This window comes from Equus przewalskii, chromosome 19, assembly GCF_037783145.1.
Source record: "Equus przewalskii isolate Varuska chromosome 19, EquPr2, whole genome shotgun sequence".
In the NCBI taxonomy this organism is placed as follows: domain Eukaryota; kingdom Metazoa; phylum Chordata; class Mammalia; order Perissodactyla; family Equidae; genus Equus; species Equus przewalskii.
In genome coordinates, this window is record NC_091849.1 from 53475085 (window position 1) to 53499082 (window position 23998).

The 23998-nt window shown below is 35.8% G+C and overlaps 1 protein-coding gene and 1 non-coding gene across 5 annotated transcripts in view; both read right to left on the reverse strand.

Annotated features, from left to right (window-relative positions):
* Positions 1 to 23998, reverse strand: part of COL21A1 (collagen type XXI alpha 1 chain) — a 174389-nt gene that overhangs the window by 26448 nt on the left and 123943 nt on the right. For 2 of the 4 annotated variants that reach the window (XM_070584815.1, XM_070584813.1), the window contains exons 9-11: positions 13593 to 13646; positions 7074 to 7119; positions 6722 to 6744 (exon numbers count right to left, since the gene is read on the reverse strand). In XM_070584815.1, coding sequence (XP_070440916.1) covers positions 6722 to 6744; positions 7074 to 7119; positions 13593 to 13646 — 123 coding nt within the window. The remainder of the gene's footprint in view (positions 1 to 6721; positions 6745 to 7073; positions 7120 to 13592; positions 13647 to 23998) is intronic. The other 2 variants (XM_070584816.1, XM_070584814.1) reach the window with 1 other exon arrangement.
* On the reverse strand, positions 1901 to 2062 carry LOC139077551 (U1 spliceosomal RNA). Its single transcript, XR_011530174.1, has one exon. It is a non-coding gene; the product is annotated as a U1 spliceosomal RNA (small nuclear RNA).

Below are 23998 nucleotides of genomic sequence, written 5' to 3' on the forward strand. Positions count from 1 at the left end.
TTTAAAACACCAAATCAAAGGTGAAGCTAGTTTGATGAAGAAAACAAATGAATGTATTTTTAATCTTAGCTAATTTATATGGTAAAAAGTAAATAACCAAATATTTGAAAATTATATCAAATCTGTTATCTTCTACGTCTTCTTTATTTATAACCTCGTATTTCTAAAATATTATGTATATACATCTAAGTCACTGTACTATTTATGGTGTAACTCAGCTCATTGTGAATTTTGTTATGTTTATATAATGTATAGACTCATTTTTCTTCTTAAAGAGTAAGATGATAGATTAATAAGCATTCACTAAAGGAAAAGATACAAAGGAAATTACATTAGTTTCCTATTGACCCATGACAAATTACCATGCACATAGAGGCTTAAAATAACTCAAATTTGGGGGCTGGCCCCGTGGCCGAGTGATTAAGTTTGCGCTCTCCGCTGCAGGCGGCCCAGTGTTTCATTGGTTCGAATCCTGGGCGCGGACATGGCACTGCTCATCAAACCACGCTGAGGCAGCATCCCACATGCCACAACTAGAAGGATCCACAACGAAGAATATACAACTATGTACCAGAGGGGCTTTGGGGTGAAAAAGGAAAAAATAAAATCTTTAATAAAAAATAAAAAATAAAAAAAAAAATAACTCAAATTTATTATCCTATAGTTCTGTAGGTCAGAAGTCCAGCATGGGTCTCAGTGGGCTTAATTCAAGGAATTGGCAAGCGACAATCCTTTCTGGAGTCTCTAGAGAAGAATCCATTTCCTGCTTATTCAGGTTACTGGAAAAATTGAATTCTTTGCAGTTCCAGGACCAAAGTCTCTGTTTTCTTGCTGCTGTAAGCTGAGGGCCATTCCCAGCTTCTAGGGGCCACTACATTCCTTGGCCCATGGCTCCCTTCCTCCATCTTCAACATGAGCAAAGGCCGGTCAAGTCCTTCTTGAGTCAAATCTTTTTGACCCACTCTTCATCCATCTTCTTCTGCTCTTAATTACTTGTGATTCATTTGGGTCACCCAGATAACCCAGGATAACATTCCCGTCTCAAAGTCATCAACCTTAATCACATCTGCAAAGTCTCTTTACCGTGGAAAGGAACATAGTCACAGGTTCTGGACATTGGATGTAGATCTCTTTTGGGGAGAGGAGAGAAGTCATTATTTTTCCTACCACAGAAATGTTATCTCATATCCAAGGACCAGATAGTTTCTATGTTATTTAAACTTCTCCAGGGCATTAAAAAAGATGGAGATCATCGAAATTCGAATTATGAGGCCATCGTGATCCTAACAATAAAACTAGTCAAGAATAATATCTAAAAGAAGAAATCTACAAGCTCATCTAATTGGTTTATACAAATGCAAATGGCTTTACTATAATGATTAGTAAACCAAAAATAGCAGTGCATTAGAACAAAAGTAGAGCATGGTTAAACAGCACTGGTTTCAGGATGCAATGAACACCCAACATCGAGAAATATATCCTTATGTTATGTTCATGTAAGTTACTATATTAATCGTTTAGAGGAGGAACAACAGAAAATCATCTCAAAAGATATTAACAATGCATTCTGTAAAATTTATCATGCATTATTTATTAAAACCTCTTACTAATCTAGGAGAAGAACTCTGTAAACCTAAATCTGAATCCATCGGAAACCAATTTTAAACATCATACTTGGTGAAACACTAGACATTTCTGCTGAAAATCAGGAATAAAGCATGGGCTATTATTTTTGAAGTAGTAATTTCCACCTACAGGAAAACATCCTTCCCCAAAAATATTGCACAAGTATGTAGGAATACGTGTAACGTCAATAGGAGAGGTTAGATAAAATACATTCATGGTATAAATAAGATGAAATGAGATAGATTTTATATATATATATATTTTTTTTTTGCTAGTGGAGAGTGTGAATGCAGTCCCCCAGTACCACAAATTATGCAGTCAAGTTTCCCACGTTTGGGAAAATTGCAGGAGTTAGCACATCCAGAGGGCAACGGATACGCCTTCCTCTGGGAAAAGCCCCTCCGTGATCATGGTATCTCCCCTGCCAGTTTAGTATGCATATTCTCTCTTACAACCAGATACAGTAAAACATCCATAAGATTGTGAAGTTAAATAAAGTTTCAATGGACATGATTTTTATCTTTAAAATGTGTATGTATTTTGTTTATGTATTTGTAAATGCAAAGAAAAAGCTTGGAAAGAATTTCATTGAGTGAATAACAGTTATTATCTCAGGGGATGGGATTTGGGTAAATGAAGGCAAATTTCCAAAATTCCAATACAACGTCTATATTTTTTGCCTATTGAAAGAAGTTAAATAAAAATGTATAATAAATAATGTAAATAATGAATAAAAATAGTAGGTATAAATAAATAATAAAGTAGAATTAAAAAGTGCAACAAATAAATGAAAATTTAGCCCTTGAACTTTTTATATTCTAAACTTTTTATATTCTAAAAAATTCTCATAAAAAAAAAGATTTTTTTTCCTCAACTCTAAGGAACTATCGTTAAACATTGGTTTTTCAAAATAAAAAGATAAAGATATTAATGATCCTGGCTACCATTTGGTTGGGGGAAAAAAACCCTGAAACAGCAAGAAAGAGTACACAGCCAACTCATAGATCAATGCTGGAAGGATCTTAGGGTGACCTGCTGCTGTGCCCGCAGAGTGGCACATATGCTTGGTTTTCCTGCCTTGGTTGGTTATTCTCACAGATAATTTTCCACACGTTGCTAAGGATACACTGTTAGACAAAGGCATCAATATTTCTTAGGAAGGACAACAGTGTGTTTAAGAAGCAATTTCTGGGGCTGGCCCCGTGGCCGAGTGGTTAAGTTCGCGCGCTCCGCTGCAGGCGGCCCAGTGTTTCCTTAGTTCGAATCCTGGGCGCGGACATGGCACTGCTCATCAGACCACGCTGAGGCAGCGTCCCACATGCCACAACTAGAAGAACCCACAACGAAGAATACACAACTATGTACCGGGGGGCTTTGGGGAGAAAAAGGAAAAAATAAAATCTTTAAAAAAAATAAAAAAAAAAGAAGCAATTTCTTTGATAAAAGAGCTAGAAATTTGGCATTTGACAAGATTGGCCTTACCAGGGAGCATTTCTCCATTTTCCCACAGTAATAGACGTTAACTTTTCTAAAATAAAAATGGTAATGCATCAGATCTAAAGATTGTTTTATTTTTAAATACTATATACATCTTTAAAGTAAATTTCTAAGAAATTTAATAACCTTAAAATTTCATGTAAAACTTAAGAAATACTAAAACAAACTTAAATGACTGAGTTTCTGTCTTCTTGAGGATTTGTCTATCTTCATATAAATAAGTTTAGTTTTGTTCAATTGCATACAGACACATCTTTGTTTCACAAGATAGATTTGTTTCTCAGCTTTTGTCAAAAATTAATAAAGAATTTTAAATACACTAAGAGAACTGAATCCATTTGGAAATATAATTTCATATTTTCATTCATGGAAACATTAAAGGTTATTTATCCAGAGGAAGATATTAAAGCACATATGGCCTAAAAGATAATAAGATGTTATAATTCTCTCTTCCTTTACCAATGTCACTAAGATTAATTGTTCTCGAGTAGGGAACTTCTGTCTTTCTATTACTTTTATACTTTTGATCAACTTGTCTCGTAGCCTCTATATCACTAGTTATCAAACTTTGCATCAGACTCACATGGAGCAGCCATCAAAAATACAGTTTCCCGGGCTTCAGTCTCTGATTGTGATTCCTTAGGACTGGGAAAGGCCCGGGAAACCGAATTTTAACAGGCATCTCTGCTGATTGATTGAGGTACTTTGTGGATCACAGCTGGAGAAACAGTGCTCTATATGAAAAAAAAAGAAAACTATCTTAAAAATTATCTGTATTCTGGGTGTTAAGGTAGGGAGAGTCATCAGGAACTTTCTAATTTGATTTATTATTATCTACCAATTACATTTTCATATAATCCATTTTATGCCTCTCTGCTTAAAAACCACTATATAGAGATTATTTTCCCACCAATCTTTAACCCTTGATCAAAATTCTTAATACTCTGCCTTTTTTGATTAACCTCACTTGTCGTTAATGAATTTTAAAAGTCTTAACCCACCACAAGATTTTCATATACACCTTTGTAGAGTATGTTTCTTGAGTGAATTTCCTATTTTCCCAACTGGAAGATAAATGTTCCATCTAAAACCACATGGTACAATGTTTGCCCAGCAAACATCAGCATCTCACTTTGCATCTCAATCAGACTCTGTAGCAATTCTAAAACTCTCCAATGGAGGGTTTTCATTTTGTGTAATTAGGCGTTCCATTTTTTAAATATTGTTCAGAAGGTTTGCATATTTCACCTAAATCCATCAACTAAGTGACTTCTTTTTTTATGTAGACAGCAGAAAGGAAGAAAATTCTATCACAAAAAAGAGATTATTCATAGTTTTTAGAATAAATCAACATAAGACTCTTTTTGCTCTGATTTAATCTCACTATTAGTTTATTAAATTATTCTTTATATTTCATTCATTTGGAAGAAAGAGATTTTCATTGAAAAATCCTAGTCCCTATGTTTTAATACAATTATTAAATGAAATTTGTATTCTAATATCCTGTGTTGGTTACTTCCACAGGATTAAATTCATTGTGAACCATTCCAGTAGCCATGATTTCTGTAATGTATTCATAAATAGTAGTCTACTCATGATTAATCTAATCTTTTGTTAAAACATACCTTGTTTTTTTTCCTACAACTCCCAAAGTGTCTCTATGCCAAAAGCATTTCAAAGCCACAATCTTTTAAAGAAATAAAATTAAAACAGAGCACAAGCAGCTAACTATGACTTCCCTAGGCATATCTATTTCAAACAATGGAACACTTCAGTATTTAAGATCACAAAAATCACTTTTATAAACCATTTAAGTACATAGACTATTGGCAATTATCAGGTGCTTACCTGATTATCAAAAATAAAAAAGTATATTGATATAAACAAATATTTTCAAGTGCTCTTTCTCAGAATTTCCCCACTTGTGCTTTTTTTTTTTTCTGTGAGGAAGAAAAGCCCTGAACTAACATCTGTTTCCAGTGTTCCTCTTTTTGCTTGAGGAAAATTGTCACTGAGCTAACATCTGTGCCAACCGTCCTCTATTTTACACGGGATGCCACCACAGCGTGGCCTGACGAGTGGTACTAGGTCTGCAGCCAGGATCCAAACCTGTAAACCTTGGGCCACCAGAGTGGAACACTTGAACTTAACCACTATACCACCAGGCCGGCCCTTTCCCCATCTGGGTTTTAAGATCCCTTAAACACACCCAGAACATAAATGATTTTCTGGCGTTAATTCTCAGAGGTATCAAACATTTGCCTAGTGTTCAATGTGGTGACCATACTTGAAAGCAATTCCAAAATATTTCTTAAAACATAAAAAACAAGAAAGAGATGTTTAGAATGAAATGATCTAGTTACCAAAGTGTGCACTCCAGATCACATTAAAAAAAAAGTCATTGTTTCCATGCTCATTGAAAGTAGAATGAATGTAAAACTTGCTCATTTCATCTGCTAAAATGGCAGTATATATGGATCACGAACTCTGTATTAAAGGAAATATGTCTTGTCTGGAACAACACTTTTGTTAATTCTGTATTATTCAAGCTTTGAAACTGAAGGATATATTTGGACTAATTCAAGAATCTCATTTGAGTACCTCTTAGATTGCAAAGGTTTTTAAGGAAAAGTATGCAAAACCACCCCTGACCCCCAATTACTAAAGAATACAATTTTAAAGTTGAAGTCTCAAAAGCCTTGAAATCTAGACTCAATGTCTTGTATAGATGGTGACGTCAGTTTCCTCTCACCCATTCTCTTCAAAACAGAGAAGGATGCAGTCAATCCCCATACCAGTGAGAATACTGACCCGTCAAAGTAACTATGAGATTCTACTTACTCAGAGGACTTGTTGCCCATTCTGAGAATTAATCATGCATCATTTCATACATTCAATTGCATTTATTCCTCTTGTCATTTTAGGGCTCAACAAAGCCTCTTTCAAATTATAAAGATATGAATAAAGAAGAAGAAAATTCAAATAAATATATGCTAATGCTTATCAATCTTACAATGACCGTATTTTAAAAGATTTCTTCAAAACAACAACAATGACAACAATCATCAGTACAGAGAGCTACTAAATTTAAGATCCACAATGTTGCTTTATAAAGTTATTTGATGGTGGTCTGGTTTTACTACGCCAATGAAATCACTGATAATAGGAAAGAATCAAACAGATCCATGATTAAACCAGGTGGGACTTTATTAATTACCTTGTACAGATTATGGGCCAACATTTGCTTTGTAAGGTTAAAAAATATATATAATACTTTTACAGTCATTACAATGCCAAATGCTATATTTTGGGAAACCAAAAAGTTGTAGATATTGCTTACAATCTGAATCCTTCCTATATATAAATCTGACATTTACATTATTTAGAGAAAACCTACTTCAAAATGCATTCTACGAGTTATTCTCAATCAGGTTTTAAACATAACCTTGGAACTAGCAGAAGATTATTACAATAATAAATAAAGCTGAATTTTCAAAATTTTCTAAATTGTGCAACACGGGTGGCCTTCATGCTAAAAGTGCCGTGCGAAATTCTTAACAGCAGATATCAGGTTAAGGTTGTATCACTCAACACATACCAAGGATGTGCCACTCCCGGTACCTGAAAGAGTGTGGAAAAAAGTGTTACACATCTGTATAGAAGACTTTACAAAGCTTCCCACACAATTGCTAATCAAAGAAGAACAATGGAACTTGTGGGGATTTTTCCCCTTACCTTTCTTCTCAGTCTAAATAAAAAACACAGTCAAGTGGGCAAACAAGACGCCTCCACATTACTGGTATAATAAAGTGGATTATTCCACACAGGAAACCACCTGAGCAGTACATTAACTTTCCCCAAGAATTTTATGCCTGTCTTTGGCCTCTGTGCATAAAAATTACATGTCAAATAATCACACCACAGAAAAGGTGATTAAACAAAAGACCTACTTGTCTCTTGAGTAAATGATGACTTGGGCCGGCTCAGTGGTGAACACTACACCATCAAGACAAGCATAACATGTGGTTTAGCAAGAATTCGAAAGGCATGAGGAAAGGAAATAACAAAAGCCTCTATGAGCCAATGTCCTCAGACAAGTACAGTGATCCCCATGTCTTCATTCCTGGAAAAATGATACTGCAAAAGCTTCAAGAGAAAAAGACTTAAGACATCTTTAACTATGAAATAGGTGCTCACCTCTGTGGATCCAGAAAATGTGGCATCCTTTATCTCATCCTCATGGAGCTCCAGGGATCTCGGCTCAAAGAGTGGAACCCAGTCCTGCCTACAAATCTTCACCATGAGCCCTAGGCTCCCTGTGTGCAATGGGGCTGGCTGGTGCGCAGAGAACCAGCAAGCGAATGGCTCAAACTGCCTGGGGAAAATGTTACACTAAATCCAAGATGGCATCCGGGTTGAGCACAAGAACAGCTATGACAAAGAAGCAGGGGACACAAAGACAGTGCAGGTGATTTGGTCAGCAAGATTGGCCAAAGCAAAGTAGCTGGTCAACATGATAATTTGGTCTAAAAGCTGATTTGGTCGAACATGAATGTGTCCAGTCATCATTTTTCAACTACCAGTAAATTTGGTGAGCTGCTGCCCTGCTACTGCTCTGTCCCCCTACACCCCCACCCACCTAACTACCCAAGATAAAATCAGAGGGATTTTGTGAGAAGTTAGGAAAATACATTTCCAACAATTGAGGATTCCTTGAAGCAATCTGTTCTTCATTCCTTGGCACAAAAATGAAAATTCAGTCTGACAAGATTAACATCTTTTAAAAAGAAAGAAACACTGCCAAACACTCAGAAGCCAGGCTTAATTTTGCTATAGCGTATTACAAAAACATGCTCACAGGAGAAAATAAAATACAGACAAGCAAAAATAGAACACAACAGACATCAAAAACCAACCTGGGGGAAAAAATAAGCAAAGTAACCAAAACATGATTAAACCACAGGTTTACCACGAAGATCCTTTCTTATGCATATATATTCATATGGTATTATATTTTAAAACTATAGTTTATATACATAATACATTAACTATTAGACATTTATGTTGTCCCAACTTGGCAATATGATGAATAGTACGGAGAAGACACATGGGCTAAAAGTTACTAGAAAAAAGCAAAAATATAGAAAAATGAGAAGTGGACAAAGCACTTAAAAACACGTGAGAGTTTAACAAAATTGATGAATCAGAAAATACTATTGACTGAAAAGCCTTGCTTTTAACCAAATTGTCATTTAAACCTGTCTATTTGCTTAAGTCCAGATGTGCTACCAAGAGTTTGATATGTGTCAGTATGTACTCACATGACTTTTTACATAGGTTCATTGTGTAAATGATTGTTAAGGAGTACGCTAGATGAAAAGCCCACGCTGTACTAGTTTCCTATGGCTGCTGTAAAAAAATTACTACAAATGTGGCAGCTTAAAGCAGCAGCAGTTTATTCTCGACAGTTTTGGAGGCCAGAAGTCTGAAGTTATGGTTTTGACAGGGCTGCACTCCCCACTAGAGGCTCTAGGGTAGAATCTATTCCTTGCCTCTTCCAACTTCTGGTAGCTGCCAGCATTCCTTGACTAGTGGCTGCATCACTCATCTTTTCACTCACCATGTTCTCATGGCCTCCTCTGAGAAATTCAGTTCTGCTCTTAAGGGCTTTCAGCTGATTGGATCAGCTTCCCTTCAGATAATCCAGGATAATTTCCCCAAGGTCCTTAATTTAATCACATCTGCAGAGACCCTTTGTTCAAATAAGATAGCGTCTATAGGTTTGGGGTATTAGGATCTGATATCTTGGGGGGAGGTATTTTTCAACCTACTACACCCAGTAGTCACAGAAATTCTTCTAAAATTTCCTTTCCACTATCTCTTATTGGAACTGTATTAGTCTCCCTTTTTACGTGTCTATTCTAATTCCAAAGCACAAGCTTCCTATTTAAAAGCCTTTGCTATTACCTAGATACGTCCCATCTTAAAATATCTTAGGCTCACCTCCCCCAGCTGATATTGATTCTTCTTGATCTATTTCTTGTTTATTGCTTGGTCTTCCTGTACCTCCATCCACGCAGTGAGACTTTGAGAGTCATCCTTTTTCATCTTGCCCACATCCAGTTGATCCTTGAGCTCTGCTGGTACCCCTTTAGTTCATTTCAAATCAGTCCCACTCTGCCCCTCCCAACTCTGAATGTTCTTGCCTTAGTGGGAACTGGAGGGGACAGAGTTCAGCTTGCCTTCTGCCGGCTCTGTCCTCCACCTCGGCTCACCTTTTATCCATTCTCTATTCTGCTATCAGAGTGACCTTTCTAAAAGTTTCTAAATCTGATCAACTCACTTCCCTACTTAAAACTTCTGAAGGGCTCCCATTATTCTCATATTCAAGTCCAAATAGCACAGACACATGGGGTCTTTCTGGATTTGGCCTCTATTTACTCCACAACCACATCTCATATTTCTATCCCATCCCCTCCATGTATCCTACGCAGCCTGAACTAAAGTCAGCTTTTCTCAAAGTATCATGATTTCTTTTACTTCTAAGTTTTGGAATATGCTGCAGGTTCCTGCCTTGCCAGGCCAAACAACTAGGCAACTCCTATTTATCTACCAGAATTTAGCCAAGAGAGCACCTTGTTTGAGAATGTATCCCTATACACTTTAAATAGGTAAATTGTGTAGAATGTGAATTATATCTCAATAATGCAATTATTTAAAAAAAAGAAGAATGCATCCCTTTCAATGATGTCCCCAAACTCATTTCGCATTATACACATCTGCTACAACTTTGCAAGCCCCTTCCCACGCCTACCTCCGTAACATTTATACTGTGTTGTCATCTATTGGCTCATCTGACTCCTTGAGGGCAGGACCATGACAAATTAATCTTCACATTCAAATCAAACAGTCAATGCTTGTTGAATGAATGATTAAAAATTATAATCCTTAAACACAATGACGTATGGTTGAAACCAATTATAATAAACCCAGAAAGTGTTAGAACTGAGTTTACAGTCACCTGAATTGAAGTTAACTTGGTACAATTTGCCAATTTGAAAGTAAATTACCCTTAAGGCTGGATTACTCTTAGAATTCACCAACACTAACCTTTAAATTTGAAAGTATCAGCCTATAAATGTAATTGTTACTTTAAAGCAGTATAATCATTTCCCAATGAAATACAGCCTTTGTTCTCCATTTGAATGCCAGGAGTTAGTGCTCATATTTATCAATTTACTTACACGGATGAGTCATCATCCAGCTGCTATAAGCTGTGTTTAATTAGCTTTAAAGCATTTTTTCTAAGAGCTTCTGTCCTTCCAACTTAAGCTCCATTAATTTTCCTGGCTGCCACATTATAGAACAAATAAAGTGAACATGTCCTTTTTAGTGGGGCCAAATCATGCATTATAAATACTTAAAACCAGCATCCACATGCAATGGAAAAGTCTTCATTTCTTTGTGTCACCAAATATATAAACTTTCATCTTTTTTTCCTGTTTTCAAAGCTTTTCCACAAATGGTAAAGATCAGTCTTCACAGGATGATATTTATAACAACCAAGTTTTCACTAATTTTCAAAATAACAATCGTTTGTAACAACGTATGTTCTTAATTGGAAGAGAATACAGACAAGAATTATACCTAGATAACAGGGGCAAATCTTAGATGCTTAATCTATTCACTGCTTTCCTAACACAGTAGGTCTCCTGGCATAGGAAACCTGGCTTCCCCTCCACCGTTTAGCAGGAAAGAGAGAAGAGTGAGAAAGAAGGGCCAAGCAATGCTTTCTTGCCTTCCTTGATCTGGTTCTATAAGGTGGGTGTGGGGGGTGCTGAAGTGTCTCAGTAACGCCCAGTTTCCTATCTGGTTGGTTTAGGAGGAGAGATTACATCTAAATAACCTCCACTATCCCATGGTCATTATTCCCTGCCTCAGCACCTTGCTTGTCTTTTTCTAGAACTTGGTAATTTTTTTTTTTTCTTTATCCTTTTACTGTCTATCTCCCCAACAAGGCTGTAAACCTCCATGGGGTGTAAACCTCCATGGGACCTCCCTGTGTTTCCCTCCTCACTAAACCCCATGCCTTACATATTCTAGGAATGCAGTGAATGTTGGGAATAAGGGAAAAAAGAAAGAAAAGGTTGAACTCTGAAGGGCCATGCTGCCTGGAATAGCAATTTACACTAGTGCAGAAGCTCTAGACAGGGGTAAGTCTTCAAAAAGTAGGAGGGGGCAGGGCAGGGCAGGTGCAAACTCAAATCAGTGTCAGCTTCCAGCTGGCAGTAAGGAACGGGCAGCCTTGGGAGAGAACACAGCCTCTCAAGTGTTCCTCATTCCCTACTTCGTCTTTTCTCTCTTTGGTTTTATTAACAGGATCACAATAGTATTATTTTCAAAGTAAACATATGTTGCTCACATTGCCTTATGGTTTGCATAGACCTGCTGGTCAGTGTGCCCTTTATAACATTGTTTCTATGGAAAAATGAGTCACAAATTCCAATAATTGACTTACAAACATTTAGAACACAATCAACTCAAATTAAAACCTGGCTCTCATGTCCATTGTCTCATTTCCCTCCTCCTTTTTGTCCTTCTCTCCTCTTTTCCCTTTCAGCTCTCTCTCCCACCTCTCTGTCTTCCCCTGCCCAAACTCTGTCCCCGTTTGCATGCACATGCACGAGGACACACACACACTTGACATTCTTTCTGAAACAAGAACAAATAAACACGCCTAGTCTCATAACCAGTTACTAAGTCCTATAATTTTTCTTTAATAATAAAAATTATAGGTCACATATATTCAGCTCACACTATCCCTAATGAATTATCTTCATTCCAATTAACATCCTGGTTGAGGCCTTATTCAGCCATGCCTGGCCTGTCAAAATAGCCAGCTAATTAGTGTGCTGAATCCGGTCTCTTCTCCTTTCCATCCATTCTGCATATACCAGTAGCTTGTAATTGCCTCTAAAGCACTTCTTTTCATCATGTTGCTTTTTTCTTACAAAACTTCAACGGCAAGTAAATAAAGTTTACTTCCCAAATTCATGGTCAAGGATCTCCATATTATGATCCTAAGCACCTTTCCCACTTTACTTCCTACCATCCAACAAGGACCCGTCACTGCAGCCTCAGGACCTCATTGACATCATTTCATTATTTCTTGGGCATGCCCATGATCATCACACCTGTGTGTCCTCACTGGCATTAGTTCTCTCTCTCATCTTCCTTTCATTCCCAGTCATCCTTTCATGACCAAATCTAGCCCCAAACCCGTGGGAAAAATTTCTCAATCACCTCATGATACAAGATTCCTTTCCTTTACTTCTTTAGCACTGAGTATAACCCCACGCATTTGTGCAATGTTTTCACAAATTTTTCCAAGTTTCCTATGTAAGCCTCGCAACAACCCTATGAAGTAGGCATCATAAGTAAGTACACTTAACGTTTTCAGAGACGTGAATTATCTAAGCTGGCACAGCTGGAAAGTGGCAAAGACTATCTTCAAACCCTGGCATTCTGACTCCAGGTTAAATCCATATGTGGCATTTACTATAAAATGTCTCAGGTTGGTAATTATTTGCATCATTTTTTGCTGCTTTTCAAACTAGACTATAAGCTCCTTGAAGCAGTAGTTAAGCAGAGAATTTTCCCCAGTGCATCATAATATACAAGACGAGAATTTAATGACTATTTGACTTAGCGATTCTAAAAATAGTTGAACCCCTCCATCCCATTTGAGAAGCCTCATTGAGTCCTCTCTCCTTCTTATGCCCAATATTTCGATTCTGAACACTTTGCGATAAACTGCAATATTTCATGGCTATGATTTAATTCTTGATTTCATTCCCTCCCAAAAAAACCTGCAAACTCACTGAACATAGGTACCTCTGATGAATAAAATGAGATCTGCTGGTATTTAAATGTTGGCCAATGTTGGCCATGAGTTGTAGGAATAAAAGGTGGGGGAAACTGTATTTCTAAAGCTCCCCTGAAATTGAGTCATCCGGCACATTTAGCAAGTCATCTTGCTAAAAACACATATATCCAGGATTCAGACTGAGTACTTTCGCAATCATATATTTCTTTACTCTAATTTTTATTGAACACATGATCCTAGAAAGCATACTACCAAACAATGAACAAGTGACAAGGTGACATTGACTAAAGGCTCAGCAACAGACCATGTCATTTGTGTTAACCACTTGTTTGTGTGGGCATGAGTGCTTGTGATTGCAATTCATACCACGCATAAATTTCCTGCTAGCAAAATTCTTCTTGGTTTTCAAAAGAAGATTAAATATTTTAATATTTTACGGCACTCTACAAAGAGCTTCAACAACTTCCAGATCTGGAAGGCACTGAACAAGAACAGGGCATCTAGGAGGAGAATTTAAACAGTCAAAGGATTTCTTGATGGAAAAGAACTTCATCCTTTAGAATCAAGTGGAGAAGGTACTCACAGGCTCTCCCCGTGATCCATCCTGCCCTGGTGCCCCGGGAGGTCCTGCTTCTCCCTTTTAATGATAAAAAAGAAAGAGAAGTCCATTTTCAGGTATGCTTACTAAAATAATAGTATATAACATTCCATATTAAAGCTCATTAGACACAAACAGAAAAATAAAAATTACTTCTAGGTTATTGATATTAACTTTTCCTGACATCAAATAACTTATTCTGAAATTCATAAAGCGGCTATATAAACATCAAATCTATACACGACAGCAGATAATTGAGTTAAGTTATAAAATAACTGGTACTGTATACTCACTCTTATGAGAATAGAACATCATTCTTATCTTCAAAGTAAATGTGACCAAGGTTTATATCAATTCTTTTCACATTTATTTTTACTTTAAAATTGATCATCTTATTGGACCTAATTTGACCTTGCCTCCCAAGAGTTGCATTTTAGAACCAAAATAAAGCCTTCATTAAGAATGGAGATATTTATAGATTATTACTTGAAATTACTTGGCCCTTTAGTATCTAACCTATTTAAGATAAACATCTCTAATGTATATCTTTAGGTAGCTGTCAAAATTATAATAGTTTTCAATCACATATTTTTAAATTACTTTGCTCAAATTTAAGCATCTTATTTTATATTCACCTTTTAGCATCCTAAAAGTTTTTCCCAAGTGAATCAATTACTAGTGTATACAAAAGTGTCTGACACTACACTTACTAACAAATATTAGCAGAATTAATCCTAAAATGTATAATATCCTCAGATCAATACAGCTATTAAATTGTACAGACAAAAATAAAGGGTAGTGGGGGAGAGCCTCTTGAAATACACACACACACCCTCAAGCAAAGTTCTTTGCAAAAAATTACGCCACACTTGTTGCATACCAGAGAAAACACTTCTTCCTACGTGAGAGCAAGAGAGAAAGTAAAACAAAAGTATTTCTCTTGTAAATACCTCAAATATCTGAGTTGAAATAGGTTTAAGGGGAAGGAGTCTCAGAATATATGCACTGAAGCATATGCCAACACAGTTTTCCATAGACTCATACTCTAATGATTTTCCCAAAACTGTAGAAAATGAACCACAGAGGGAAAAACCAATAAAACTTGGCAAACATAGTCAATACTTAGAAAAAAATTCAACCATATCACATTATATAAACATTGATTCTCCTCCTTTTATGAATTCTTGCATTTCATTAGCACAGTGAAATACCAACTAAAGCCAAATATTTCATCTGTTCCAATTTTATTTACAAACACCAGATGACAGTTGAGGATAGAACGAGCAAGGAATAATGTTTTCCTGTAAATTAACCAAACTGGGGCTAGGGGAGGTCCTGCTGACCCCATGGTTTTACAGAAAAGCTTATGAAAATATCAAAGAGGAACAAAGATGTATGTTAGATTCCCAAAAGCTACAGTTTAAAAAGTCTGACCAATTAGAGGAAAGGGATATGTCAGGTCCTAATACAACAGGGAAATAGTGCAATAACTATACCTGAATTCAACACTCACATCACTAGTCAGGAGTCTTTGAGGCAGTGGTTCTCAAGTGTGGCCCCCACACCAGCCAGATCAGCTTCACTTGGGAACTTCTTCCAAATGGAAAATGTCAGGCCCTGCTGCATACCTACTGAATCAGAATCTCTGGATGGTGGAGCCCAGCAATATGCTTACCAGGTCTCAAGGTAATTTTGATAATGTGAGAACCATGGCACAGCTGTAAGTCATTAGGGTACTCCCTCCTCACTCCAGGTAGTGTCATATGTGACTCGTTAAGCAAATCTGTAATTCATATCTTCTGTATATAAAGTAAAGTGGGGAGGGCAGTGGGCAAATACATAGTAGAAACAATTAATTTGGGATTACATGACTCCTTAAGTTGGTAAAAAAAAAAAAACTCTCTTTTTACTTCTCTGACCGTTGACTCAATCTTATTATTTTTATTCTAATTAGCAGGGTTTTTTAAAAAAAATGATTGAACCATCAGCAAGGTTTATCAATAATGAAGTCCCACAATTATGTGAAGATTTAGTTTATTCTTATTTTTCCTACTTTTGGTTAGGACAGATAGTCAGAATGATACAGAATTACATGAACAAAATATCACCGATTCTTTGTAATCCACAGCAGTGATTACAGTACCTGAATGAGAATCATCTGGAGGGTTTATTACACTGCAGATTGTGGACCCCACCCCAGAGTTTCTGATTCAATAGATCTGAGGTTGATCCCAAGAATTTGCATTTCTAACAAGTTCCCAGGAGGTGCAGATAGTGCTGGTCTTGGGACCACACTTTGAGAACCACTGCTCTAGCCCAGATCTCACACCCTTTTGGCTCTTACCCATCCCCCTCTGCGTGAACTACAATGGCATTGGACAGCTTTACTCTGGCACTGAGTTTCATGATGGCCAGGTTGTTCCGCAGGTTTCTTGTTTATGTAGGAGTTGTTCTCCTGACTTGTACATTCTTTAAAGACAGGAAACATATCTTACATGAGTTTTTTTTTTTTTTTCTCATCACATAGAGTACTTAAAATAGTGAACATAAGGTAAGACTACCTGTAAGACAATATGATGCCCTCTTTACAACCTTTGGAGCATATCAAGGAAGGAGGAATGGACTATTTCTTCTTAAATTCTGGGTTTTGAGAGGGTAAAAAATGGGAAAAACATTTGCGGATAGGCATGCCTTTGGAATACTATGTAGGTTAGTTATCACAAGATGATGGCAAGTAATCTTTACCTAAGAATGTTCTCTTTGTTCTTTTAATAATGATTCATTGGAAGATGAAAAGATGATTTCTGATTGGTCATTTTCCATAAAATAACCAAATGCAATACACAACTAGCCTATGAAATTCGGTACTGTGACCAGAACTCAACCCGATCACTTGATTGCTCATGACCTGGAGAACCCTTTTGTTTGGCTGGTGGAAAAGGCATATGGTATGCCCCTACCTCTAATTTATCATTTTGCTATTCTATTAACTTCCTTCTTGGTATAAAATAATTGAGAAAATGTCACACTAAACATTATCCCTCAATCTAATTTCTACAGCTAATGTCAAAGATGATTTATTCTACAACAAGCCAGTTATTTTAAAAAAAGGGAATTTAACCAAAAACAGACATATGAAACTTGCACTGCATGTGTATTTCCTTTCATGCTGTGGTCTTTGGGACTTACCCACAGAAAATAAAAAGATGGAGAGTAATTTAGTTTGTGGCCGTAGCAACCCTCAAAATCAGGTAGAAGGTGTGTGACCATTAAAATATAATTTAATCTTGAGGGAAGATCCTTATTTTGTTATTAAACATTTTCTTTTGAGTTTGATCATACTGCACGGTTTATTCTGTGTATATAAACAAATGTCCAGCATGCCAAGGATATACTGAAGACGTAAGGCTGGGGAAGCTTCTCCCAGCTGGACAGACAGACAAACAAGAAGTTGGGAAAGCATTATGCCAAGAGGGAATCACACAAACTGGGCCTGGAATTCCAGCTCTGCCATGTAACGGCACTTTCAGGTAAACTCTTTAATCTCTTTAAATCTGACCTTCAAGTCTAAATGACATTAATACTTCCAACTTCAAAGATTTTTTTTTTAGGAAAATAAAACAAGAGCCTTAGTGAAAGTGCCTCTCACAGCTTTAGGTGAAGGAAAGATCCATAAAAGTTAGCTACCCCACTGCCACCAAAAAAGTTGGGATTTGAACAATCCCTTACTCTTATGATTTGTTTTAGGCTGCATTCTTTTCAAATAATATGTTATTTTTATATTTGTACTGCTATGATTTGACATCATAATTTAGGCAAAATGAATATTTTAAAAGATAAGGTCACTCTTTATTTTAATCTAGTTAAAATATCATAAAAACAGAGTCAATAGTTTCATCATCACTTTCTACATTTGGGAAGATTATTTGGGTATAACGTGATTTTTCAACAATTTGGTGAAAGAAATTTTCGTTGGTTATTAAGTTATGGCTATGTGGTCTTGGACAAATGACAATCTCTCATTCTTTAGTTTCCTCATTTGTAAAAGGATAAATTTGTTTTTACTTGTAACTCATGATTTATAAGATTAATGTGAGAATGCACATGAAGTGCTGAGAAAGGAGCCAAGCACGTAGTAAGTATCCGATAAATTACGTCTTCTGCTATAATCTCTCCTCTCCCGTGTTCACTTCTTTTTATATCCAGTTGAAACACCAGGTTTCAGTATTTCAGCTGCTCTCTAACTAAAATTCTCACCCCTTTACCTCTCTGTTCATCCACTCACCTGCTCATGCAAAACCCAATACTGAATAAATCAAACTGAACGCTTCCTCAGACCCATGCTTGGGCTTCTAAGTAGGGCTGGCCCTGTGGTCTAGTGCTTAAGTTCAGTGCACTCCACTTCAGCAGCCCAGGTTCAGTTCCTGGGTGTGGACCTACACCACTCGCTGGGGGCTATGCTGTGGCAGCAATCCACATACAAAATAGAGGAAGATTGGCACCAATGTTAGCTCAGAGTGAATCTTCCTCAAGTAAAAAGAGGAAGATTGGCAACAGATGTTAGCTCAAGGCCAATCTTCCTCACACACACACACAAAATAGTACCAGTCACACAGATTGTAACTTCCAGCTTCAAACAGACTTCAACAAGGCTTCTATATTTCCTTGATCTCCTCTCTGTCACATTTTCCACACAGCTATATAAAAAGTTCTATATATTTTCCACACAGCTATATAAAAAAACTGCCATTTTTCCTCCCTTTATCAACAGATGACAATTCTCACTTCCTTATAGAAAACAGAAGTCAAATGTCCTGCCACCAAACCAACATATTTACCTGCATTTGCATCTACCCATTCCTAGTTTGTTTGTTTTCACCCTGAAACAGGAGTCCCTCATAAAACCTAAGAGAATCCCTTCCAACTTTGTTCAGTCTCTCCTGCCTTCCCCTCTACAAATAAGATGGAGCTCCTTATCTGGATCTAACTACTTGCCTGACATCTACTCTTGGATGCACCACAGGAATCTTTCTTTTCTTTCTTTTTTTTGGTGAGGAAGATTTGCCCAGAGCTAACATCCATTGCCAATCTTCCCTTTTTTTGCTTGAGGAAGATTAGCCCTGAGCTAACATCTGTGCCAATCTTCCTGTATTTTGTATGTGGGATGCCTGCACAGTGTGGCTGACGAATGGAGCAGGTCCACGTCTGGGATCCAAACCCACGAACCTGGGCTGCCAAAGCAGAGCACGCAGAACTTTAACCACTTGGCCACAGGGCTGGCCCCAGGAATATTAAGTGAACACTTTATACTTCTCACTTCTCCACCTCCCCAACAGAAGACAGACTAAACCCTTCCCAATAAATCATTCCATTAATTAAAGAAACATCTAACTTCACTATACATACAAAAGGAGACATTCTAGAACTAACAAGCATAATGAGCCACTCACACTCTTACAACTCTGCCTATTATTGTAGACCTAAATATATCTAAGGCCTTTCAAACTTAAAAAGAATTGGCAGACAATATCCAAACAAAACTACTAAGAGAAAAAACAGAAAATGAGAATCAAAACATTTCAGTAACTTTCCCTCACACAACAATAAACATGAAGCAGAAGAAAATTGCAACAAAATGCTGTAACCCGGATCAACACTATAAAAGTATTTTCAGATGTAAAAAAGGAAGATATGAAATAAGAACTAATTCAGGAAAAAATTAAAAAGACAAAATCATCTCAGATATTATGATTAAATTACTAGAAACCGAGGGAGAATAGATTTAACTTAAAATTTTAAAAGGCATTGAGGAGAAAACTAAACATAACCAACAAAAATGAAATTTTAGAAAAGGATCAAAAAGTGATAGAGGTAAAAGACAGTCAAAGAGGTCGTAACATATCTATAATTGGGGTCCTTAGATATAAGCCAAAACAATAAAACAGAACTTCTATTTAAAACTATAATCCAAGGGAATAGTCCAAAATTAAAAGAAGACCTGGATCTACATATTGAAAGGCTTTGGGGGTAACTGGGATTCTTAATTCTGAGACATGTTATGCCATTAGACTTTAAACATTAATGTTTTTTTAACCCTCTCAACTTCCATACAAAAAGACAAAGCCACTTATGAAGGAAAGACATTTAGGTTGGCATCAGCAACATACATGACAGCAGTGGGGCAACGTTTCAAAGAAATTCAAAGAAAAACCGAAAAGCGGTAAGACAGGGTTTATAGTAACAGTGACAAGACAATGACAGCAAAACTGTCATTCAAGTAAGAAGAATACGAAAAAAATTTTAAAATACAAGAATTCTGAGAATACTGTATTCACAAGCCCTTCCTAAGGAATATATTAGAGGAGAAGCTTCATCGAACCCAGAGGGTGACTATGGAATGTTGATAAAGGGACTGGCGACAAACACTGGATATATTTAATTGCAGATTTAAAGTACAGGTGGAGAAAGAGTGGGAAGCAAAAGTTTATAAATATTACATGATCTGATATAGTAGAAGTAATATGATTAGACAAGATAAGAAGAAAAGGAGAAAGGAAAGGGGAAAAGAAAATAAACTCATTAATTGCCACATAGATGATAGGGTATCATTTAAAGTTAATGAAACAAAGAATAGATGCCTAAGTAAGGCAAAGGGGCACTAAAGGAGTTCTGAAATGTGTTTTCATACACTGCTAAAGGTATTAGTATAAAAACCATTGTAGTTAACACTGCTGCATGGTATACTCGAAAGTTAAGTGCGGAGATCCTAAGAGTTCTCATCACAAGGAAAAAATTTTTTCTCTTTTTTTTGGTCTCTGTATAAGACAATGGATGTTAACCAAACTTATTGTGGTAATCATTTCACAACATACGTAAGTCAAATCATTATGCTGTACACCTTAAACTTATATGGTGCTACATAACAATTATCTCAGTAAAACTGGAAGAAAACAAAACTCCTTGAAAAAAATATATAAATCTTCCTAAATCCCGAAGTAAATGAAAGCAAAAAAGAAAAAAACAACAGACCACATCGAGAAAGAACCCTGGTAAATATAGTATAATGCACCTAGTAAGTATAAGAAAATTACAATATAAGCATTATGACAGAGGTAAGACAAAACCTATCAGTGAATGAATAAAAATAAACTTAATCTCTTTAAAAAGCAAAAAACTAACTCCATGCTTGATATAAGAGAAACAATTAGAACAAAGTGTTCAAAAAGCTAAAGCTAAACAACAGAAGGATGGGCAAAGGTATAGCAAGCAAATCAAAGTAATCAGAGAGAAATAATGTAATCCTGATGTAAGAGAGGTAGAATTCAAGCTAAAAACTATTAAAGGAGACATAAAATGATATTTATAATGGTAAAGCCACAATTCAAAATGAAGATTAACAGTTGTGAATATCTACGAACAAATAACATAAAAAACACCTTCATGAAACAGAAGGTGGAAGCAGAAGTAGATGAACATGCACCATGAGGACACCAACACATCACTCTCTGTCCACAAGAAGTCAAACAAACCAAAAATTAAGTATATAGAAGATCTAAACAAGAGATTCCATAATGTAGATCTTATGAATGTATATTGTTTCACATTCTCAAAATAGAGATTTACCTTCTCATATGTGCAGGGAACATTCCTGAAAGTTGAACATATAATAAATCAAAGAAAAAATGCAATAAATCCCATAAGGAAGAAATTATACAAATAACAGTCATAAAACCAGAAATTGACAACAGAATCTAAATAAAAGGCCTTTCAACCTAAAACAATTTCTTAAACTTTTAAACAACTCTTAGGAAAAAGAGAAATAAAACCAAAATTGCAGAATTTCTAAAAAATAATATTAATGGAAACATTGCACATTAAAATCAAGGAGATATAATTGAAACACTAATCAGAAAAATATAATTTAAATACTAAGAGAAAAAAGTAGTAAAAGATTGAAAACAAACTAATTCAATTCTAAATTGTAAAAGCTAGAAAAAATTTAGGAGAAAAGAAAGGAAGAAGCAAGTAATATAGATAAAAGTAAACAACAAAACAAACAGAAAGATCAATGAAGTTAATTAAATTACAATCTTGGATCTTTGAATAAAAACCAACATATTAGAGAAACCAAAATCTCATATAATCAAACAAAAAACAGTAGAAAGAGCATAAATACTCAAAGTAATGACAAAGAACGAATAATCATTGAAACAGAGAAAATTAAGATTTAAAAAGAGAAACCTTTTTAAAAATCATGAAAGAAATTTGCACAATTCTATACAGGTCACTTGAAAAATCTAGATAGAATGGCTGATTTCCTAAGAGAATAAATTTTACCCTTATTGACTCTATGAGAGACAGGATGCTTAAGCTAGCCAGTTTTCATGTAAGAAGTAAGAGAAAGTTATGAAGGAACTGCTCAACAAAAAAATCACCAGGCCCACATAAGAAAGGAGGAGATGAGGAAAAACGCTGTGGTACTTGATCTCAATTGAAAACAGCAATAATAAATCATTATTACAAAATACACAACATCAGGAATGAAAGATAGAACATCACAAATCCTACATTAAAAAGACAATAATAACACAGTGTTATAAACAAAATATACCAACAAACTTGAAAATTAAGTAAAATGAACAAACTCCTTGAAAGGCACAAATTACCAATACTCAGGAAGGAAGAGAAACTAAATAGCCCAGTATTTAGTAAAGGAATTTAATCAGTAATTAAAATCCTCCTCACACCTACAAAGCCCATGTCCAGATGGCTTCACTGGTAAATTCTACCAAATAAGTAAGAAACAACATCAATTCTACACAAACTCTTTGAGAAAATAGAAGCTAGTATTACCTTGATACCAAAGCCATGCAAAAATATCACAAGAAAAGAAAACTGATGATCAATATCCTTCATGAACATAAACATGAAAGTCCTTAGTAAAACATTTCCAAATTGAAACCAGCAATATATAAAAAGAATGATATAAGATGACCAATTGGGGTTTATCCCAATAATGCAAGATTAGTGTAACATACAAAAATCAATTAATGTTATACATCATATCAAAGAAATAAGAGGGGAAAGCAATATAATCAACTCAATAAATACAGAAAGAGTTTTTGACAAAATTTGACACCTAATCTTAACTAAAAAGAGGAAAAACTCTCAAAAGAGTAGGAATAAAAAGTAATTTCTTCAACCTGATGAAAGGTTTATATGCAAAACCAACAACCAACACTTAATGGGTGAGAGTGAAGGCTCTCTACCTAAGGTCAGAAACAAGGCAAGAATGTACACAGTCTTGCTTTGGAGGGCCTGGCCAGTGCAATAAAACTAATAAAATAAATAAAAGTCATATACATTAGTACAGAAGAAGAAAATCATCTTTGTTGGCAGACAATAATGTCATCTACACAGAAAAACCTAAGGAATTTACAAAGAAAGTTGCAGGAACCAATAATTGAATTTAGCAACACTGCAGGATGTAGGATCAATATACTAATTGTATTTTAATATGCTAGCAACAACAAAAGAAAATTTTTGTTTAAATCTATTCTCAATAGTATTAAAAAAGTAAAATACTTGGGTATGAATTTAACAAAAGACATATGAGATCTATACACTGAAAACTACAAAACATTGCTGAGATAAATTACAGAAAGCCTACATAAGTGAAACGATATACCATGTTCATGGATTGGAAGACTCAATATTGTTACAACCATAACTCTCCCCAAATAAATGTAAAGGTAAGTATATACTCTCTCCTTTAAGAGTTGGAGCTTAATCTCACCCCCAACCCCCATCTTGAGTAGGGGTTGGACTTGGTGACTCACTTCCAAAAAGAATGTGAAGAAAGCAGTAACTTCACAGTGGAGAAACCAGACAAAATATGACCATAACCAAGTGACCAAGGTTAATATAACCAATGAGGAGCCATGTGGATATGATGAGAAGGGCACTTCAACTCTGGGTATCCTCCCCCCATGCAAAAAAACACAATTCCACCATGAGGAGGATATCAGACAAACTGAAATAGAGCGTAATTCTACAGAATACCTAATCAATGCTCTTCAAAACTGCCAAAATCATGGAAAACAAGACAAGACATAAATTACCACAGATTAGAGGAGACTAAGGAGACATGATCCTGGATTGGTCATGGAACAGAAAAACGACATTAGTGGAAAAACTAATGAAACCCAAATAAAGTATGCAGTTCAGTTTATAGCAACGTGCCAATACTGATGTCTTAGTTTTGACAAATATACCATAGTAATATAAGATAGTACCATCAGGAGAAACTGGGTAAAGCACACAAGGGAACTTCCTGTACTATATCTCCAACTTTTCTGTAAACCTAAAATTACTCCAAACTAAAAAGTTTA